The sequence below is a fragment of the Mus caroli genome, chromosome 8 (genome assembly GCF_900094665.2).
Source record: "Mus caroli chromosome 8, CAROLI_EIJ_v1.1, whole genome shotgun sequence".
NCBI lineage: Eukaryota > Metazoa > Chordata > Mammalia > Rodentia > Muridae > Mus > Mus caroli.
This window is the reverse complement of record NC_034577.1, coordinates 85,969,542-85,989,762: the sequence shown is the minus strand read 5'-3', so window position 1 is coordinate 85,989,762 and position 20,221 is coordinate 85,969,542. Positions and strand designations below refer to the sequence as shown.

The following is a 20,221-nucleotide window of genomic DNA, read 5'->3' as shown; positions in this document are numbered from 1 at the left end:
ACCAATATGGCTAGTCTCTAGTCACCAATATGGCTAGTCTCTAGTCACCAATATGGCTAGTCTCTAGTCACCAATATGGCTAGTCTCTAGTCACCAATATGACTAGTCTCTAGTCTTACTAGTCTGTTTGAACACCTGTATGCTTACCAGAGACCATGAGCAGCAGGAAGTGAGAGGAAGACAGAGAGACAGACAACCTAGCAACACCCCAACAATGTAACGAGCTACAAACACCGGCCTTGGAGACCTGGCTGTGGGTGCATCTTGCCTGCGACTCAGCTCCTCTCTTCCCATTGCTTCTCTTACCCCTCAGTCTCCACTCAGCAGCCAATCTTAGCATTTGAAAATTCATACTACTCATGCATACGGACTTCCAAATTCCTGAGAGTGAAAACCCCAACCCTCTCTCTGGATGCCAGGTCCTACATGACCAGCCCTGACATCTCCCTCCGTCTTGTGTCCTAGCTCCTTCCTGCCTGCCACTGCCTCTGATCACATGTGTATCAAGGCTTGTCAAGGCTGCAAATATGCTGTCCCCACTGCCTGGAGTGTAGTTCCCTGCCCTTCACAAGCTTACAAAGACAGACTCTCCCTGTTGTCCTTCGGGAATCACCAGGCTTTCTCTGATCACGCCTATTGTCACTTGTGTCTCAGATCCAGCAACTTATCATAACTCAGAGAAAAGAAACTTGCTATTGGTTACATTCATGTATTGATTGTTTTGCTTAGGGTTTGTTGTTTTGTTTTGTTTTGGGGGCAGGACTTCACTTTGTAGCCCTGGCTAACCAAGAACTGGAGATCCTCTTGCCTCAGCCTCCCCAGGGACTTGGGTTCCACCTGATGCCATCTGGCTGCATCATTGCACATCACTGTGGTTTTTGCTTGGCTTATTGTACCACAAGGCAAGCACAGAGAAGGCAAGGACCTAGTTGTTTGCTTTTTGCTCCCATGTCCATAGCACCGCAGACGGTGCCTGGTCAACAGCATGGAGGGTGAGTGAAATGAAGGTGAGACTACACAAGGATCCAAACACAAACGCAGCATCACGGCTGACGCTGTGCGACTTACAGCTGTGGTTTGGGTGACTATCCTATCTCCGACCACTTCACATCTGCGTGCTCCCCCTCCCCACCACCCAGAGGATCAGAAGAGAAGCGAGCGCCCACAGGCAATGAAAGCAGCCTTGTACATGTCCAGAGCTCAGCCGAGCAGCTCTTGCTGCCACTATTAATGCTGTGATTTAATTTCCTGTTGTATTTTTCCATCTCAGCTGTGGCTGTTTCTTCCCACCCCCCCCCCTGCTAGAAGCATATTTAAAGTAAATCCTTTTTAAATTCTAACCAGTCTGCACTGAAATTAGAAAACAGAGTTTTAAATACTTTGACGGATGCTGCTTAAATTCCTCCCCTTTGACAGAGTTAGAGGGTGACCTTTAACAACATGGCATGTGACATATACATGGCCTACATCTGCTTGGGTCCTTCGTAGGGGTAGGTGACCTTTCCATAGGCAACAAAAAGCATGACTGACTATTGCCCAAACTCCTCCCATCCTTCATGAGCTTCTGAGTACGTGGCCTATTTGAGTCCCAACCTATTTGAGAACAAGAGCTGACATACGGACCCTGTAGTTAGAACACAAAACAGATCCAGAGTAGACAACGCATTTGGGTGAGGTTGGATGAGCTGAGTCTCAGATGTGTGAGATGAATTGATGTAATGGTGGAGAGAGGAGAGGAGGATGAGAAGAAGAGCCCTGTCACATACAGCCTAGGAGATATGATCAGCTGCGTAGTAGGACTGGAAACCTGGACTTACTGCAGCAGGCTGAGCTGAGGCAGCTGGGGCAGGCACTGCAGCAGGATCTTCAGGCTGTCATCACTCAGGGACTTGCAGGACAGTCTGTGAAGCAAAGGATTTGGTGAGGTGGGGGAACCTTCTAGAAAGTGGACAGCATGGCCACTTCACAGCCAGAGCCTTCAGGAGAGGAGAGGAGATGTGCTGCCAACAGCATTCTCCTGGGTCAAGCCAGATGTGTCTTGGAAACACTGGATGGAACAAATAAAATTGTTTTATTCCGTGTGTCTTTACCAAGCTGCTGGACATTTTGGATTTCCAAGGGACTGTAGGACAGTCTCTCCACAAACTCCATGGACTGGCAGGATTGTAAGTAGAGGGTCACCCCAGCAGGGATGAAACAGATGGAGCCTGTGAGCCATCGTTCCACTGGAGGGATGTAGATTTCTGTGGCCCATTAAAACCCACCAGTCACTGTATTGCAGGTGCAGACAATGTGACAGAACAGGAGACGGTCCTAATATCTGCCTTTGGGCCACTGTATGTCCTGAATATCCAGAGAATCACATTCAACCTCCACTGAGGGTCTGGAGGTACTTCCTGTCCCCACTTCCTGTCCTGTTCCTTTGGGCTGGGGTTCTCTCCTGCCTTCACTCCCTCTGCCCTCTGCTCTTTCTCCTCTATCCCTTTCCCTTTGTGCCTCAAGAGCCTGCTGGCCTCAGTCCTGCTCTACTCATTGGTTGGCTGGGAGGAGGGGGTGGGATAACACTAATGTAGGTAAGGGATAGAGGGGCTCAGACTAGCTCTCTCTGTCCCCACCTGGCCAGGACTCAGGGCAGTGTCTTGAGTGGGATCTTTCACTGAGGGTCTTTTCACAGCACCTTCCCATGTTCCCCACATCCCTACCCCACAATACCATGGCCTCTGGGTCTACACAGATTTTTTAAAGCAATGGTCATATGACCCATTTTGACTTATTACAGGTCCCCAGTAGATAGAGTGGGAAGTGGGGAAGCAGCAGGGGAACTGACCACCTTTTCTGACCTCCGAGCAAGTCCCAGGACACCCAATCAATGCTGAGGGGAGGGGACCCTGAGATACGACTTGTGCGCAAAACCCCCAGCTCTGCCTGTCTTTCTTATGGATTCTAGGCAGTGCCTGCAGCCCCAAACCCTGTGCGCATCCTACAGCCTCCTATTCAGTGGGTGCTTAACAGGTAGACAGTGCTGGAGTGCTTTGGGTAGCATTGCTGTGACAACACAGGAGAGCCTGGTGTAGCCGTCTGCACATATCTAGATGGGCTTGCAGTGTCCTGCTGCAGATGGCCAAGGTGCGAAAACCCGGAAATGCAAGCCTTCTGCAGAAACACCTCAGGCACGGCCACCGAATACTGAATGATGCTCTGGATAATTTTAGGACTTCATTGTTAATATCTGAGGTTCGATAATACTTTTGTGGTTACATTAAGAATAAAAACGCCAAGGAGCTAAAGGGATCTGCAACCCTATTGTTGGAACAACATGATGTACTAACCAGAACCCCGGAGCTCTTGTCTCTAGCTGCATATGTATCGAAAGATGGCCTAGTTGGCCATCACTGGAAAGAGAGGCCCATTGGACTTGCAAACTTTATATGCCCCAATATAGGGGAATGCCAGGGCCAAAAGAATGGGAATGGGTGGGTAGGGAAGTGGGGGGCGCTATGGGGGACTCTTGGGATAGCATTGGAAATATAATTGAGGAAAATATGTAATAAAAAATATTAAAAATTAAAAAAAAAGAAAAAAAAAAGAAAGTTCCATGAAAAAGCCCAAAAAAAAAAAAAAAAAAAAAAGAAAAAAAACGCAGGGGATGGTGGGGCATGCCTTTAATTTTAGCTCTTGAGAGGCAGAGGTAGTTGGATCTCTGTGATTTCAAGGCCAGCCTGGTCTACAAAGGAAGTTCCAGGCCAGCCAGAGCTACACAGTAAGATTTTGTCTTTTAAAAAAAACTTAGATCAATAAACATAAGAGTATTTAAAACTTTCCATACTAAAAATATTTACAAGTAAAATTGTAAAGTATCGAGCCATAGCTATACAGAAAAACCCTGTCTTGAAAAACCAAAAAAAAAAAAAAAAAGAAAAAAATTGTAAATATCGGAAACAACTTTAAAATAATTACGTGTGCATGTGCTTGTACATGAGTACATACTGTGTGCGCACATGAAATTTTCTGCTTTCTTTTTTTAGACAGATTGTGGATGTGTAATCCCAACTGGTCTGGAACCAACTATGTGGCCCAGATGGGCCTTACACCTCTGGCACCCCAGCCTCTGCCTTGAGTGCTGGGGTGCAGGCAGCAAGTGCTACCAGCTGTGTGCTGTGGGGTATGGGGAAAGCGATGGGGTGTGAGTTATGACTTATCACTCCTGAGGGAGAAGGGGCCTAAGGTCCTCTAGTCTCTCCATTTTATGTATGCCAGAAGTCTCTAGAATATGAGAGCTGTTTACGTGACAAAGCAACCTCACAGTGAGAAAGTGTGAGAGACACAGCCTTGGGCAGGTAGTCAAAGCCAAGCATGACAGCATGCAGCCCTAAAGTGTGATAGGAGGAGGCAGTTGGACTGGCGGATACTTCCCCCAGGTCTAGACCCTAGCTTAACCTGGAGACAAAACAGCAAACTCAGCCAGATGATGGCTTGCAAAATACCTAGCTGGGGACCGGCAAACCAAGGAGGACATGGAAAAACAGAGAAAGAATGGGAAGCTCTTGGGAAAAGAGGAGGCTGAGAAGCAGTGCTTGAATGCAGACTGCGGTCCAGAATGCAGGGTTCCCTCTCAGTGGAGACCGGGTAAAGCCTGAGCCAACAGCCATCTGCCTCAGAGGGCTTCTCCACTGTAATGCCATAACAAACACACAATGTAGCAGATGCTGACTCTCTGTAACTTTCTTGAAACATTGTCTAAACTTATTCTAAAGGAATTTGTTTAAAAGAATCAGTTGGGGAGGGTGACATGTGAGATGCTCCTGGGACCTACGTGGTGAACTGTGATAACCGATAACTGTGAATTCCACTGAGTTCCACTGAGTTCCGAGTAAGCACCACAGCTCACACACCCTCGTATGTACACAAAATAAATAGAATAAGCTGTAAAAAGAAACAACAAACTGAGGACTGGTGAGATGGCTCCAAGGGCAAAGATACTTGCTCGCTGCCAAGCCTGACAACTTGAATTCAATCCCTGGGAAATGACTTGTGAAACTTCTCCTCTGACCTCTGAACACACACTGCACGTGTGGGTACAACACACCCCCTCCCATCCCCAAACAATAAGTGAATAAATGTAATAAAATGCTTTTAATGAATTGGACTCACACGACCTGACCCTGAGGGAAAACCACACTGTCACTGAATAGTAATTAGCTGCAGGGAGATCTCCCATGGCTGGATTCAATCCTTTCAGATGATACAAACCCCTCTTTCTGGGTGTGTTTTGTATGGAGAAGTGCATAAGAAACACACCTGAGGTCTACATGGATTAGCTTGTCCAATGGTCTGGAATTGATTTGAGGTGGAGTCAGAAGTCAGGGCATGAGATTGCTACAACCCAGGAAAGCAGGTTTGATGCAGGTGAGACTATAGGCTCACTAATTGGAAAATCCAAAATCCAAAGTCTGAAATAGTTTGAGCACTGATGTCACACTGCAAGTGGAAAATTCCAGTCCTGACAGGTCCCAGCCCCAAGTGCAGCAGGCCCATTATAGAAACGGGATATTGCTTTCAGAGGGCTTACACGAAACGAATGAATGTTGTGTTTAGACCCGATTCCCTTTTCCAAGATATCTCATTCTGCATATGCAAACATTCCAAAATCTGAAGAAAATTTAAAACCCTTCCAGTCCTGAGCATCTTGGATAAGAACTACACAACCAGAAAGTAAAAACAGAGTATATGAGCAAGAGGAGGGCAAGACTGTGACAAATGACACCATGATTCGGTGAGAGGACGGGTTTGCTTAGTGAGGGGGCTCCAGCCTACAGTTTTTTTTAAAAGGTTATTCTTGTATAAGAATCTTAACACTGACTCCCAAGGAAAGGCTCAATGTCTTGTTCACAGAAGTAGAAACAAGTACAAGGACTCAGCCAGCTTCCATGTGGCTGAGAGAACTCCTGATTATGGTCACGGGCCTGGTTGTTCTGAAGTGTGTGAGGTATTTCAGGGCCAAGGGGTTCAAAGGTGATGAGATTAGCCATAGAGGCAGGATGAAGGAGAGACTTGTGTGGGGCTCTGAGACAGAACTCCATGTGGTCCAGTACTTGAGGCTCCTGGGAGAGGGCCTGACCACTGATGGGTCTCATAACTGGCAGAGTAGGGCTGATTGGTCTGGTGGAAGAAGGCCGTCAAAGATTTATCAAGTCTCCCCTATAAGCCCTCACCCAGTTTTCTGCACAGCCACCCAGCCACTCTGTGCACTCCGGGTTTTGTCTTATTACTTACTGGACTTCCAGAGGCCCTGGGCTCTTCTCCAGAGTGGCACAGAGAAAGGCAAGGCTCGTGGGTTCCAACTGACACTCTTGAAGGCTGACAGAGGGAAGAGGATGGGGATTCAGAGTGGACCCTTCTTCTATCAGACATCCTCCCCAGAACTGCAGGCCTCAGGTGCCTCTCCTATGCCCTGCAGAGCACACTCCCCTTCCCAACTCTCCTGTGACCAGCCATCACGATATCTACATCAAAGCTGCTCCACGTGGTGACTCCTCTCCGTCTACCGCCTCTGCCGGAGCCCAGGCCTCATCTTCACTCACCTGGATCCCTTATTACCTCTGACTTCCACTCTCAATGTCACAATCCGTCACCACCCTCTGAGGGTCTCACCTTTTTTAAAAATTTGTAAAATGTGTTTTGCCTGCATGCATACACATGCACCAAGTGCATGCCTGCTGCCCACGGAAGACGGTGTCAGATCCCCTGTTACTGGAGGTAGGGATGGTTGTGACCTGCTATGTGAATACTGGGAACCGAACCCAAGTCCTCTGCAAGAGCAGTGAGTGCTCTTAACTGCTGGATCCTTTCTCCGGTCCATGTTTGATCTTTCAACACTGAGAATCTAATGGGGCCTTCCCACTGCTTAAAATCCACTGCTTAAAGCCCTTAGTGGTTCCTTAGTACCTTTAAGTAAAAACTGAACACCCTGCCCAAGCTCTGCTGCTATGTGCTCTAGCTACACTGCAATGCTTCCAGACGTGCCCTCATCCTGGCCTTTGTTCATGCCGCCTCTCCTGCCTGGGGCATGACAAGTTCCCTCTGAATAGCTCTGTTGGCACTAGCTTAGGCATCTCTTACTTAGGCATCTCTTAGGGGAGAATGCCAGGTCTCAGGAAGGTCTTCTAGCCCCTTGTGGCCTAGTTGGGAAATCCCCTAATTCCCCTTGTGGCCAGACTTTTCCGGAGTATGGACATAAATCCCTTTCTAGAAATGAAAGTCTCAAAAGCAGACAGAGAGAGAGTCAGGGTGGGGGAGAGCTGGGTTTCCAGTGTGTTTCAGGGATATGACAATCTTCTCTTAGGAGAATGTCAGGCCTTAACCCCACTGAGGTGATCCAAAGGGCCCAGCAACCCCCAGAGCTGTCCCCTGTCCCCTGGCCTTTTCTTTTCCCATCTCTCAGACTCTTTTAATTTATAGCCCTGAGCCCCTGGCTTTGCTCAATCCCTGACCCCTAAAGAAAAGTGGGAAACAGTACCAGAAGCTCCTGGAGGTGTACCACTGACTCAGCTCCAGTACCTGGACTCCAGCCTGGAATTTTGGTTCTTGTGCATCCCTTGGAGGGGGAAAGCATAGCAAAAAGAAAGCTTGAGCCACACCCGGGGACTCACGCCCTCAGGACTTCCACACCTGGAAGGGATCTGGAGATTTGATTCCAGCCAGGCCCCTCATTGTTCAGGTGGAGGAACTGATATCCATGAAAGGGAAGCTGGGGCGAGGAAAAGCAGCAATTCACACCTGTCCAGGGCAGCCCCCAACCAGGTGAGTGGAGACAGAATGGAGTGCCTCCCCTTCCACCAACTTGACAAAACCGTATTTCTGTCTCCCTGATCCACAATTCTTTTGCCCTGAGATCCCGCAGATATCCTAAGCTGGGGGAACCAAGAGCACCTAAGCCCGGGGCTAGCCTGGCTTCTGATTGCCTGCGTTAGCTGTGGTGAAGTCACTGCCCAGCTGTGTGGACAGCCTCCAGGGTTCGGGGCCATGACGCCTGCTGCCACCAGGGGGCAGCTGGAAGCGCCCGTGAAGTGCTAAATTGGAGTTAGCCTGGTTTTGCAGGGACTTGCTGACTAGATAGCGAAGCTGCCCCAGAGACCTCGCCAGACCTGGCGGTCATTCTTGGGCACCAACATGTCTGTCAGGGTGGAGATTGTGCATCCACAAGAAGCAGGAGTCAGAGCTACAGGCTAGCTCGACTGCCCAAATCTCCTCTCCTCACCTGCTGGTTCCAGCTCCTCGAAGGAAAATGCAGTCACTCTCAAGGCTAAAAGCGAAGAGGAGGAAGCTGGTTGAGAAGAGGCCAAGGGTCCCCTCCCCAGAAGGGCTTAGGGACCAGGAGATAGCCTGCCACCCAGGGACTATAGTAACAATGGATCAATCGACAGCCACGGTTAGTCTTGGTTGCAGGGCTCTTGGCCTATTATTTCAGCGCCCTCTTGTGGTGAAGCAGGACAGAAGGCAGGCTTCCATGCACTATCCAAATAAGGACATAAGGACCCTATAACGTTAAGGACCAGCATTGGCCACCTGCCACCACACCTCTATTCTTAGGATTCTCAGGGAAGGAGGAAAAAGGCAGAGGGTTTCTACAGGCTTTCTGTATGGGGGAGATCCAGGGCTGTGGGTTGGCTGGTGCCTTCCCTTCCAGCTTCATAAACTCTGGAGATGCCAGGTAGGCCAGTCCCTGAACCCCGAAGGCCACCAGCCAGCCCCTAGTTTGCTCAGGAGTATCTAAGGACAGCCTGGAGGGTAAGGGAGAGTGGAAAGATGTTTGTCCCAAGGAGAGTTTGGAGAAATTTGATTGTTCCTGGGACCATGGAGCTACAAACTTTACTGATTCATTCATTCATTCGTTCGTTCGTTCGTTCGTTCGTTCGTTCGTTCATTCATTCATTCATTTCACTCACTAATCCTAGCACACCTTCACTGCACCTGGTATCATCTAAGACCCTAAGGATGACCCCAAATGACCTGTAAAAATGAGGCATCAACAGGGGCTTATGAGAGGAGGGAGAGGGTGGGGGACAGGGCAGCCACTCACCTGACATCTAAGTGGAACACCCACGGCAGGGAAGACAGACACAGGACCAAGCTAAACACAGCATCCATGGACAAGCCATTCCTGCTGAGGCTGGGGATCAATCACACAGTGACAGTGGTGAAGGACTCAGACACGCTCTCTGAATTTCAGAGCACAGGGCCAGCGATGGGAGTGTCTCTGGCCGCAGATGGCAGACCCCAGTGAACCCCCAGGTGACCATCACAAAACCCCCCAACTTCACTGCACAGCTGTGGAATGAGCTAGGCAGGTAGGAACTTGCTCAAGGTGACATGTTGGCTGTGTTGGTGAAGGAGCTAAGACTGGAGCCCAGAGCACCCTCTGGACTCTATTGTGCCGCCTGATAAGGGAATGGCGGGACTCAGGGTAAATTAAAAATGGGAGGAGACTCCTAAACGGGAGCGGGAGGAAAGCTATCTCTTCTCCATGGAGACACAAAGGAGCTGCTTGGAGAAGGCCTGAAGCAAAAGGTGGAGCCCTGAGCTCTTTGAAGTAAGTCAGTGTTTAGTCAAGCCAGGGGGAGGCCTTGTTGAACACTTGCTTGTGTGTTGCTGTGGGAAGAGGGCTCATACTGGTTACATCATTACTGTACCCAGAAGAAGACCCGAACAACCCCTCTCACTGGTGGGAACCCAGAGGCCTTGGGGGGGGGGGTTAGTTGCTTACTTCAAGGACTTCAGGGGACCCAGTCCTGGGAGCAGCTCGGTTAGCAGGATCACTCCTTTGTCCCCCAAAGAGTTGTCTGATAGGCTGGAAAGGAAGAAGCAAAGGTTAGTGGAGGATGTAGGTTCTGCTTTGGCAGCAGTGTGGTCACCTGGTTCCTGGGGCCAGGAACCCAATCTAAGCACTAGGTCACAACTCTGCACTTCACACACGGGACACTTCAATCCCCTTACCCCCACCATTCTTTCTAAGATTTGTGGTCTTCTGGGAGCCAGGCATGGCTGCAAAGGGCACCAGTGTGAGATGTATATTTGGAAAGAAAGTCACTGTCCCTCCCCTCCTCCCGCCCCCCCAGGTCTCTGAAGGGTCTCTGATGTCAATGAGAAAGAAAGCTGGATAGACTCTTCAAAAGAAAACAGGACACCTGCATTCTATCACCAAGCAACGCTCTACTGTCCCCACCACTGCCTTTCTGGAATCAAATACTCACTCAAGATGATCCAGGTTGTAGGTCTGGCAGCTGGCTCTCAGTGCCTCACAGAGCTTCTCTGTGTGCTTGGCCAGGAAGCCACAGTGTGTCAGCCTGCAAGGGGCAAGACCCACACAGCTCTGCAGTGTCCACCAGACATTGTATCCAGAGGAAAGCTGCCCCTAGTGGGCAGAAGGGTGGGATTGTGGTACATGGCATTGAGAAAGGCAGGAGGACTAACACACAGCATGCCCCAAATAGCAGAGAGGCATAGGGCTGGGGTTGGAGAGAGAGAGAGACAGAAATAAACGAGAGAGCAACAGAGACAGACAGGTCGAAATAGAGTCAGAGACAGGTAGAGGTTGCATCAGGGGTAGTTAGAGATAGACATAGGCAGAGACAGAGACACAGAGTGACAGTGGCAGAGACAGATAGGGACAAAAAGCAAAGATAGAGGAGAGATAAGAATGAGGGCCTTGGAGAAAGGAACAAACTGTGAATGAGATAGGCAAGGAGAGAGATAGACAGACCAACAGACCGACAGGCAGGCAGGCAGGCAGGCAGGCAAAAAGAAGGTGATGTTGATGGGAAGATGCAGAGCTGAGGGGAGCCCAGGCTGTTGCCCAGAACTGGGGATCAGAGGCTCATGGCTCCCCTTTTCTCAGTTCAGAGTCTTTCCAGCCCAGGGTGCAGGGTACAGGATAGGGCTGCCTAGACAGTAGGAGGAGATGGAGGGATGGGCTATGCAGGAAACAAGAAGTTGACAGCCATAACTCCTTGACACGGCAGGTTGTGGTGTCCTCTGGGGAGCCTCTGAGACAGGCTTGAAGCTTGGGGACAAGGAAGGGATATTACCATTGTACCTGATCCTTCGAGATCTCTGGGACAACTCGGAGGTCACAGGAGACACGAAGCTGATAAGTGGTGCCCTCCTGGAGGAACACATAGCAAGGCCAGACTCAACACATCTTGCCTCTGGTTCCAGGGTCCATTGCCAAACTCACTGTCAACCTTTTAATCTCTGTGCTTGGTCAGGGTCATGAGACTTTAGTCTGGCATGTGACTGGGACTAGCCTCTCTCTGGGACTAGTTTGTCACATGTGAGTTGTCTCAGTCTAGTGCTTGCTAGCTGCACATAGAGTAAGTGCTCAATTCACCCTGGTTATGGTCACCACTAATATCATTGTCATTATCACCACAGGGGATGGTAGAGATGACAGATCCCCTCCTACCAACCTACAGAGTTCAGACCCTATGCAATATGCAGTAGCCTGTGATTAGACACAGAAGACACAGAGCTAAGCCTCTGGCCATGTGCTGCAAGTCCCTCAAAGGAGGTTAACATATACCCCTTTGCCAAAGGAAGGTAGGAGCTCTGGCCATCCCAGCCTGGCCTGGCATTACCAGTAGTCTGCCCTCTGCTCCTTTTTCATCAGACCCATGTCTCCTGCCACACCTGCTCACTGCCTGACCCATGGTGAATTCTTGATCAGTATTTCAGACAGGATCTCATGTATCTTAGAGGCCACCATGTTTGACTTGTACAGTGTGGGGAAACTGAGCCCAGAGTTCCATGCACTATCACACAAACACTCTGCCATCTGAGATACAGAGGTAGCCCTACTTCGTGAGTTCCTGTCTAGGTCTCCCTGGGTCAGGGAGGGCACATCTCCACCCCAAAGAGGTATGCACATACTGGGTCCTTACCCCTCGCAGCTCCCCTCCTGCTCCCTCGGCTCCTGGGCAAATGTGAGTACCATGGTGTTGCTTAGCAGGCTATGGAGAAGAGATGGGTAAGGGAAGGTTATTGGGACCACTAAGGCACCACACCTGCCCAAGCTAAGCCCCTTCCTATGCCTTCCTATGAGGCTGTGAAGTGGGATGCTTTCCTGCTACAGAGGCTTCAGGTTTTTCCTGTTCTGGTTTGTCTCTCAGTCTACAGCACGCCCTCTCTGCCTTCCTTGGATGGGGTGGGGGTGGGGGTTTCCTCGGATGCTTGCGGCACTTTGGGATGTGGGTGCTGTCTCCCATGACATGCTGTATATCTCAAGGATCACTGCAAATGAGGCACCCAATCTCCCATGTGAGAGAGTCTGGCTTCCCTCCAGGCCTTTGAGGGGGGCATGAAGCAGACCCTTCATACAGCTGAGAACCAAGAATGAGGTTTTCAGGAAAGCACTGACATTCGTTCACATCTGTCCTCTGCTCCTCACACTGATAGAGATAGGACTGTGGTTGGACCAGGGGGCAGGAGGTCACAAGTCACCTGGAGATTGTTCTCAGGAGAAGCTGGAAGGGGACCAAAGGAAGTTGAAAAGAAGAGGGCCCACAGGAGCTGGGGACACACAGGGTACTGCATTGTTTGTACCAAATGGGGCAAGGAGCGAGAGAGTTGTTCTCTCGGTCTCTGTTACTGCCATTCCCAGCTGGCTCCATCAGCCCCAGGCAGTTCTCCAGAAGAGACACCCACAGCACTGAGTGCCAGCTTTGCAGGCCCCAGCCGCATCTTCTGGGGGTCCTTAAGGCTATGGGGAGCTTCAGAAAGTGTGAGGAGACGCCCCTGAGCTCTGGGCATCAGGGCTAAAGTGAAGAGATGGTGCTCTGTTGAGATTCCCACCTGATGTGCAGCTCTTCCAGGGTCCTACATGTGCTCATGGCTTCCAACACATAGGTCACCCCAGTCTGAGAGAGGCCATTGTCGCTGAGGCTGTGGAGAAGAGAGGAGGCAGTGTCAGCAGGCAGAAAGTTCCTGTCCTTTCATCGTGGCTTGAAAGTTGTTAGGTGTCATGGGTCCCCAAGCAGTGTCCCTCTGAGAGTTCTGGCCATGCAGGCCAAGGGTTGTATGGCCCCCACCCAACCCCCCATCACACACCAACACACACACACACACACACACACACACACACACACACACACACACACTCAGGGACTCAAGTTTTCTGGCTTAACCCATTAAGCACTGCTTCTGGGTTCTCCCCTCTCTGAGCTTCAGTTTTGCAGTCTATGGAGTAACATGGAGGACTGGCAAGGTTTTTGGACATGCACAGTCCCATTTTAACTCCATTTTACAGATGGAGAAACTGAGGTCCAGAGACATTCTATTACCTTCCCAGGGTTTTTAAAGTTATGGAGTGGCCCAGATAAAGCTGAAGTCCAAACCTCACTACTCCTTACCCAAATAGGATCCTAAAACCCCAATACAACCCAACCATCTCTACCCCAGCTCCACACCATTGTACACCCTGATTTCTCAGATCACCACTGCAACAATTTACACCTGCACCTCAACCAAACATGCCACATTGTCCCCTAATGTCTTGACCTGTCTGCACAGTACCCACCCAGTCAGTACCTCAGCTCTGGCCCATGCAAGGCTCCAGCCTTGCCAGTTGTTGCAAGGACGGACCTAGCTTGTGAGCCAGATGTGCCATGGGCATGCTATGTGCTATGTGTGTGGACTTAGATGGTGAGCTTACTGGTGGTTCAGGGCAGAGGCCAGGGCAAGGTATAATCAACACCCAAACTTAGCTGGAGAAAGAGGAAGCTGGGTAGATAGATGCTGCTACTATTGCTGACCGTGGACATGGAAAGCAGGGTGTGGCAGGGACAAAAATGGGACTCTTCCTGGCTCCCCTTGTTACCCAACAGTGGGAAGTACAACTCACTCCAGTTTCTGGGCAATGTGAAGCTGTGAAGCAGCCTCTGCCACAAGTCGACAGCCATCATCTTCCAAATGGTTCCCTGAAAGACTAAGATAGAGGCACCGTGGAGACTCTCTTGCAGTGCCCCCCCTCCCAACCCTGGCTTTAGTCAGAACATCGTTCTCGCGAATGAACTTTATAATAACTAAAGGCTGCCAGCTCCACATGTGGCAATGGCCTTGGTACTTACACACTTGTGGCACATTTCATACTCACAGTCTATGAAGCAGCAGCTAGAGTATCTTTATCTTACTGCTGAGTAAACAAGGCACAGAGTCCTTAAGGGATTTGCTCAAGAGTGGGCTTGGGTTTGAACCCAGACAAGCCTGCCTCAAAGGACCCCCTTTGACAATTCCTGTATTCTGCCACATGCATAATTGCTTCTTGCGATCATTTCCCTAATTCTAAGGATATCTGACCCAGTGTAAGGTCAGAGAGGCTTTCTTGATTTTTTTTTAACTACTTGCTGGAAATCCCAGGAGTTTCATAGGTAAGTGTATGGGGAGAGATCTGGGAAGATTGTCCCTAGTAGTGGGGGTAACACAAAGACCTTGTGGCATAGAACATACCAGCCTCCAGAGGGAGCCAATGTGCTTAGACTGGAAATAGAGTGAGGGCGGGGTTCGGGCAGGGGGAAGGTGTTAGAAAGGGGCTGTGGAGGTTGGGGCAGGTTTCTGGGTCCCGCAGGATTTGAGGATTTGGGCTTTACCCTGAACAGAGGGAAGGACTGATGGTGTAGGTGGAAGTGAAACTCTGTCTATTCTGCCAGGGAGAGAATGCCATGGTGGGAGCTGGGACAATAGTGAGGCAGAAGCTAATGGGTCACCGGGTGAGAGATGTGGGTTCTAACAAAGGAAGTGGATGAAGACACTGGAGATGGGCCAGGCTTGAGATTAAGTTGGATTGGCAGTAGGGGTGAACAGAGCAGAGAGGGTGGCTGGGGTCCTGTTGCAAGTGAGGGGACCAGGGAGGGACATGCTCAGTTGTGCAAGGGGATTAGAAACATCTCATGCCTTCATTTTTGTTTTAAAATTCTGGTATGTAAGTGTGTGTGTGTGTGTGTGTGTGTGTGTGTGTGTGTGTGTGTGTGTGTATGGGTCCCTATGGATGCCAGAAGGCTCTGAATCCCCTGGAACTGAAGTTATAGGCAGTTACAACAGCCCAACGTGGAAACTGAAACTGAAATCAGGTTTCCTGGAAGAGCCCCCAAGCAATCAGACACTAAGCCATCTCTGAACTGATTCGCTCTTTCCACGTGTGGGCCCTGGAGATTGAACTCAGATGGCCAGGCTTGGCAACAAGCGCATTTACCTGCTAAGCCATCTTGCTGGCGCATCTTTGATACATTGTAATCCTGTCTCCCTTAGTGTTCCAATGAAACAAAGTAATGAACCCATAGATGATTGCCCAGACTCACCCTATAGACCACACCCTGAGCTGGGGCCAACTCACCCCTAAATACTTCACACTCTGGCTTTTAGATACAAAGTTTCTCTGTGTTGCCCTGGCAGTCCTGGAATTCCGCTCTATATAGACCAGGCTGGTCTTGAACTCAGGAATCTCCCTGCTTCTGCCTCCCAAGTTCTGGGATTAAAGGCGTGCGCCGCCACCACCTGGAGACCCCACCGTTCTGTCTTTACATCCCTTGGGAGACTTCCTGGGACTGTCTTGGTGGAGTTCCCTTCCTACCACTAGGTAATGACCACCACCAGTTCTTAAGCCATGCTCAGGAGACAGGCATCATGGGAACCTCTTTAGCTTGTAAAGAATGGGTTGCCCAAGTGCAGGAGGAGTCCCACTCTACTGATGGCCACGAAGATAGTGGCAGAATTCACGAGGAGGGGCTGGGACTCTCAGGCTAGATGCTTCCTTCCTGTTTGATATTGAGCAAATTTACCTCTGTGCCTTCATTTCCTTCTCTATAAAATGTGGTCCATCACAGAGAGATGATAAAACACACCCCTGACAGCTTCTAGCTGAGCCGCTGATACAGGACAGGTGACAGATGTTCTGACTGTTGTCTACCCTGCCCAGCTTCCCTGCCTGCTCCTGCCCCAGGCTTCCCACTTAAGAGTACTCACTCCACTTCCTCCAGCTGGGGGCCTTTCTGGAATAGCTCCACAAGGGCTTCTGCATCACGGACCCTGAGTTGACATTTCTGAAGTCTGGGATAGGAATGAAGGGTATCAGGAGAAAAATCATGGTTCTTCCGGTTCTGAGTCAGGTGTATCCTGAGGGAACAGCTCTGGAATCTGCATACCTCTAAGTAGTGGGGTGAACCTATTCAAGGCACTTAATCTGTCTATGACTCACTATCTTCTACCAAAGTAGAGAAACATGTGTCATTAGTGGGGCTCCTACAAGGGTTCCCATGAGGTATCAGACACAGACCTTTGAATACAGTACCCTAAATATATAGCATGGGCCCATTCAGCTGGAGCTATTGTTGATATAGTTGCTTATGCATGCCCTTTCCCTGCACCTCCATCTGCTTCCCCTGTATTCCTTCCTGGATGTTCTTCCTCTTTTGGGAAAGGACCCTACCTCCATTATCCTTTGCCGTGGTACCTGAGTTGCAGGCTTCGACTCTGTCCTTCCTTCAGGCTGTCTTTGCCCTGTACATCTGATGCTCTGAAAAAGAACAAATTACACACTAGTCTGAGCTCAGGATCACAACCTGATGGACTGGACCTCTTTCCTTGGCATCCAGGGCTGAAGATCCTGCAGCACCCCCATGGTGAGTTCCTGCGAAAGGCAGTGGTAGAAGGTGTTTGGGCTGTACCTAGGCAAAGGGCTTGAGGTTTAAGAGAACCTTATTCAGATGTGGCTTCTCCCATATGTGGCTGTGCAGTTTCCCCCCACTTCAACCACCAGACTCTTCAGTTTTGATTTCCTAAGTTCATTATGATAACATCTCTTTGATGTGACAGGGAGCATGTGCTGCCTTCAATAGGCAAGGCCAAGCAGTGAAGAGCTATAGCCCTTCCAGACTCTCTCATAAGGTAAAGAGAGTGCCAGGGACTGTAAAGAAGCTTGGGATATATCATAAGCCAGTTTCTATAAGCTTATAGGTTAGAATTGTCTAACACAGTGGTTCTTAGCCTGTGGGTCATGACCCCTCTGATATGTGTCACATATCAGAGATACTGCCCACCAGATAGATATTTACATTATGATTTTTAACAGTAACAAAATTACAGTTATGAAGTAGCAACAATATCATTTTATGGTTGGGGGTCACCTCAACACGAGGAACTCTATTAAAGGGTCACAGCATTACCAAGGTTGAGAGCCACAACTTTAACAGAACCTTTAGCTGTGACAGAAGTTTCACAGTGTCATCTGCCACAGGAGACACCTGTGGCCACTGCGCAGCCCCGGAAAAGTAGTAAGTGCAACTGATGGACTGAAAGTCACTTCATTTGAATAGTCACAGTGACTGGCAGTGATCACATTGGACATCAGAGCTTTAGGCATCTAGGGGGGAAGTAACGTTGACCCAACTGTGTCATGGTACAGATGAGGGACTGAAGCTGAGAGCAGAGAAGGGGTATAGCCTGGAGCTTAGCCAGGGAGGAGTGTGGGGAGGAGGGGTGTTTTCTCAGTGACAGAAATGTTCCTGTCTTCACCCATCCCAAATGTGTGTGTGGTAGGGGTGGAGGCGGGAGCTAGAAAGCCAGCTTTGAATGCTGGTGGCATTCCAGCATTTGAAGTATGTTAGATGCACTTTTCCCTCCATTCCCAAGGCAGCCCTAAGATGTAGATACAATCAGTTCTCCCTTTATCTTTTCTTCTGTTTGAAGAACTTTTCAGTGCATGGTATCTTCATGTCCTCCCTACAGGCCTGGCTGACTTTGACCCTAGGGATGCTTCTCAAGCCAGGGGTCAGGTGTACTACAGACACATGGGAGGAAGGGAAGACACTTTGCCAGCCCTGAGCAGGGATGCACCCAGCAGCAGGGAGAATCTTCCCTCTCCATTTCTTGCTATATTCTCACCCTCGCCCTCCCACTCTAGATCCCCTCTCAGGACTAGCTGGGGCCATGCCTCCCTAGCTACTTACCCTGATTGCTGTGTAGCTGTCTCTGTGACCGGGGACAGATAGAAGATGAGGTCCGATTCCCTACAGAGTCAGACACAAAGCCTTGATAACCAGGAACTGGAATTCAGTGCATCACTCCACTTTCCCCAGCTGTCACCAACCCCATCCCAATCATTTAGGGAAAGCTTATTTCCTGATAGAGGAAACAGGAGAAATGAAAAGAGTGCCCCACATGGCCATACATCCTCTTCCACGGCAGCAAGCCTGCTTTTGTAAGGTTGGCAGGGCAAGGTAGAAAGTCCCCCCTCCCCAGCCCCACGTTTTGTTTTGTTTTGTTTTGTTTTGTTTTGTTTTGTTTTGTTTTGTTTTGGTTTGGTTTGGTTTGGTTTGGTTTGGTTTGGTTTGGTTTGGTTTCAGAACCATGGAGAGCGACACACACCTTATTTCTTTAGCTATGCCTGTGCTCCACCCATTTTGTTCACCCATCAATCCATGCATCTTTCCATCCACTTACTATTATTATACACCAAACCCCGAGGCAGATTCTAGCTGTGAAGTAAGCTTACTGTGGCATGCACACACAGATCTTATAAGCTAGGGGCCACCTCCTTTCCCATACTGCACTCTCCTGCCTCCAGACAGGGAAGATCTGCTCACCTGACCTGCAGCTTCCTGACAGTAGGACATGTGATGGCCACCTTCACCAAAGACAGGAGGATTGACCTGGAGAAGCTGTTTCGGCTCAGGCTGTATAATTGTGGCATAGTGTCAGGGGTGGAAGCCCTTGACATGGTCTGCAAAGGAAGGTGTGACTTGGGCCAAAAAAGGGGCGGGGTTGGCTTGCGGTAAGACCACTTACTCAAGCTTCTGGAGCTTCGGCAGGGAGGGGAGCAGCTCCACAAGACTCAGCACCTCGGGGTCCTTGAGCTGGTTGTCATGCAAACTACAGGGAGACCAAGACCCAATCCCTCAGCTGTGGGAATGGGCACTTGGAAGCCCCAGATGGTAGGTGACAGCCTTATGAAGTAAGGTCTGCTCCCGGGGCTTAGGTGTACAATGTGCCTCAATCTTGAGTTCATTAATGACTCAGGGGCTAAATGAGGTATTTCTGGGAGATTAAAGACTCTACTTCCAGTCTCAGCTCTGGCCAGAGCTCATCAGAGGTCATAACAACCTCTCTGACTTCACTGTCCCTACCTGGATTCCAGTTGGAGGGACAGATGGAGAAACAGTGTGAGAATGGTTGAGAACAACAGGGGAAATTGAAATCAAATCAAATAAATGAATAAATAAATAAATGGGATGATGAGGACCAGGATTAATCTCACTCAAGAAAGACAGTTTCAACAAGATCAATGGTTAAAACCTTTCCAATCAGAGTGACCACTGCCCAAAGACACCCATTAGAGGTAACAGCAGGGACTGGCTAGCCTGGGTACCATTCTGTAAGTGCTGTATCCTACTTCCTGGGTGAGCCTGCTTGGATTCAGGGGTTCCCTTTCTGAATCTCAGGAAGGAGATTTATATAAGATGAAGGATTTTGCTGAGACCGTGTCTCCTAGTAATGTCAGAAGCTACAGTCATAAACTTTCACCAACATGACTGACTAAACATGAGCTTAACAAAGACAGCATCGACAGACATGTTAAAGTGGACAAGGGAGAGTCCATGATACTTCAACTCTACACAAAGAATCACAGGCAACTGAGGGTTGCTAAGAATGGGAGAAAAAGTTATTCCCAGGGAAGAGTATATCAATTGGTCATCCCATAGCAAATGGTCCGCCCTGGAAACATACCTACAAGTAACAAGTACAGAGTGAGTGGGTTATATTTAGGAATATATATGTATATATGTATATGCATACAATAAAAATTAGTGAAAAAAGAGGTCATGAATCTGAAAGAGACTAAGGAGGGATGTATGGGAGGGCTTGGAGGGAGGAAATGGAAGGGAGAAATGATGTAATTATGTTATAATCTGAAAAACAAAATAAAAACTGAGAAAAGAAAAATTTAAAGTATTTTTTAAAAAAGACTGTTCCACCTTTTTCTGGAGCAATCAATTAAGACACAAGCAAGAAGTATACTGTGGCTGGGCAGTGGTGGCGCATGCCTTTAATCCCAGTACTCAGGAGGCAGAAGCAGGCAACTTTCTGAGTTCGAGGCCAGCCTGGTCTACAGAGTGAGTTCCAGGACAGCCAGGGCTACACAGAGAAACCCTGTCTCGAAAAACCAAAAGGAAGAAGA

At 49.2% G+C, this 20,221-nt stretch overlaps 1 protein-coding gene across 5 annotated transcripts in view; it reads right to left on the bottom strand.

The window, feature by feature from the left end:
• The window catches only part of Nlrc5 (NLR family CARD domain containing 5), an 86,153-nt gene that overhangs the window by 27,590 nt on the left and 38,342 nt on the right, over nt 1-20,221 (bottom strand). For all 5 annotated transcript variants that reach the window (XR_003837390.1, XM_029480352.1, XM_029480353.1 and 2 more), the window contains 16 exons: nt 18,832-18,915; nt 18,630-18,719; nt 17,994-18,053; nt 16,499-16,561; nt 16,012-16,095; nt 13,895-13,978; nt 12,847-12,936; nt 11,937-12,005; nt 11,093-11,161; nt 10,251-10,343; nt 9,764-9,847; nt 9,080-9,169; nt 8,258-8,302; nt 7,517-7,594; nt 6,274-6,357; nt 1,818-1,901 (listed from right to left, as the gene is read on the bottom strand). Coding sequence is in view for 4 of the 5 variants with exons in the window: in XM_029480352.1 (XP_029336212.1) it covers nt 1,818-1,901; nt 6,274-6,357; nt 7,517-7,594; nt 8,258-8,302; nt 9,080-9,169; nt 9,764-9,847; nt 10,251-10,343; nt 11,093-11,161; nt 11,937-12,005; nt 12,847-12,936; nt 13,895-13,978; nt 16,012-16,095; nt 16,499-16,561; nt 17,994-18,053; nt 18,630-18,719; nt 18,832-18,915 (1,251 nt within the window). In the remaining variant the exon portion in view is untranslated. The remainder of the gene's footprint in view (nt 1-1,817; nt 1,902-6,273; nt 6,358-7,516; nt 7,595-8,257; nt 8,303-9,079; nt 9,170-9,763; nt 9,848-10,250; nt 10,344-11,092; nt 11,162-11,936; nt 12,006-12,846; nt 12,937-13,894; nt 13,979-16,011; nt 16,096-16,498; nt 16,562-17,993; nt 18,054-18,629; nt 18,720-18,831; nt 18,916-20,221) is intronic.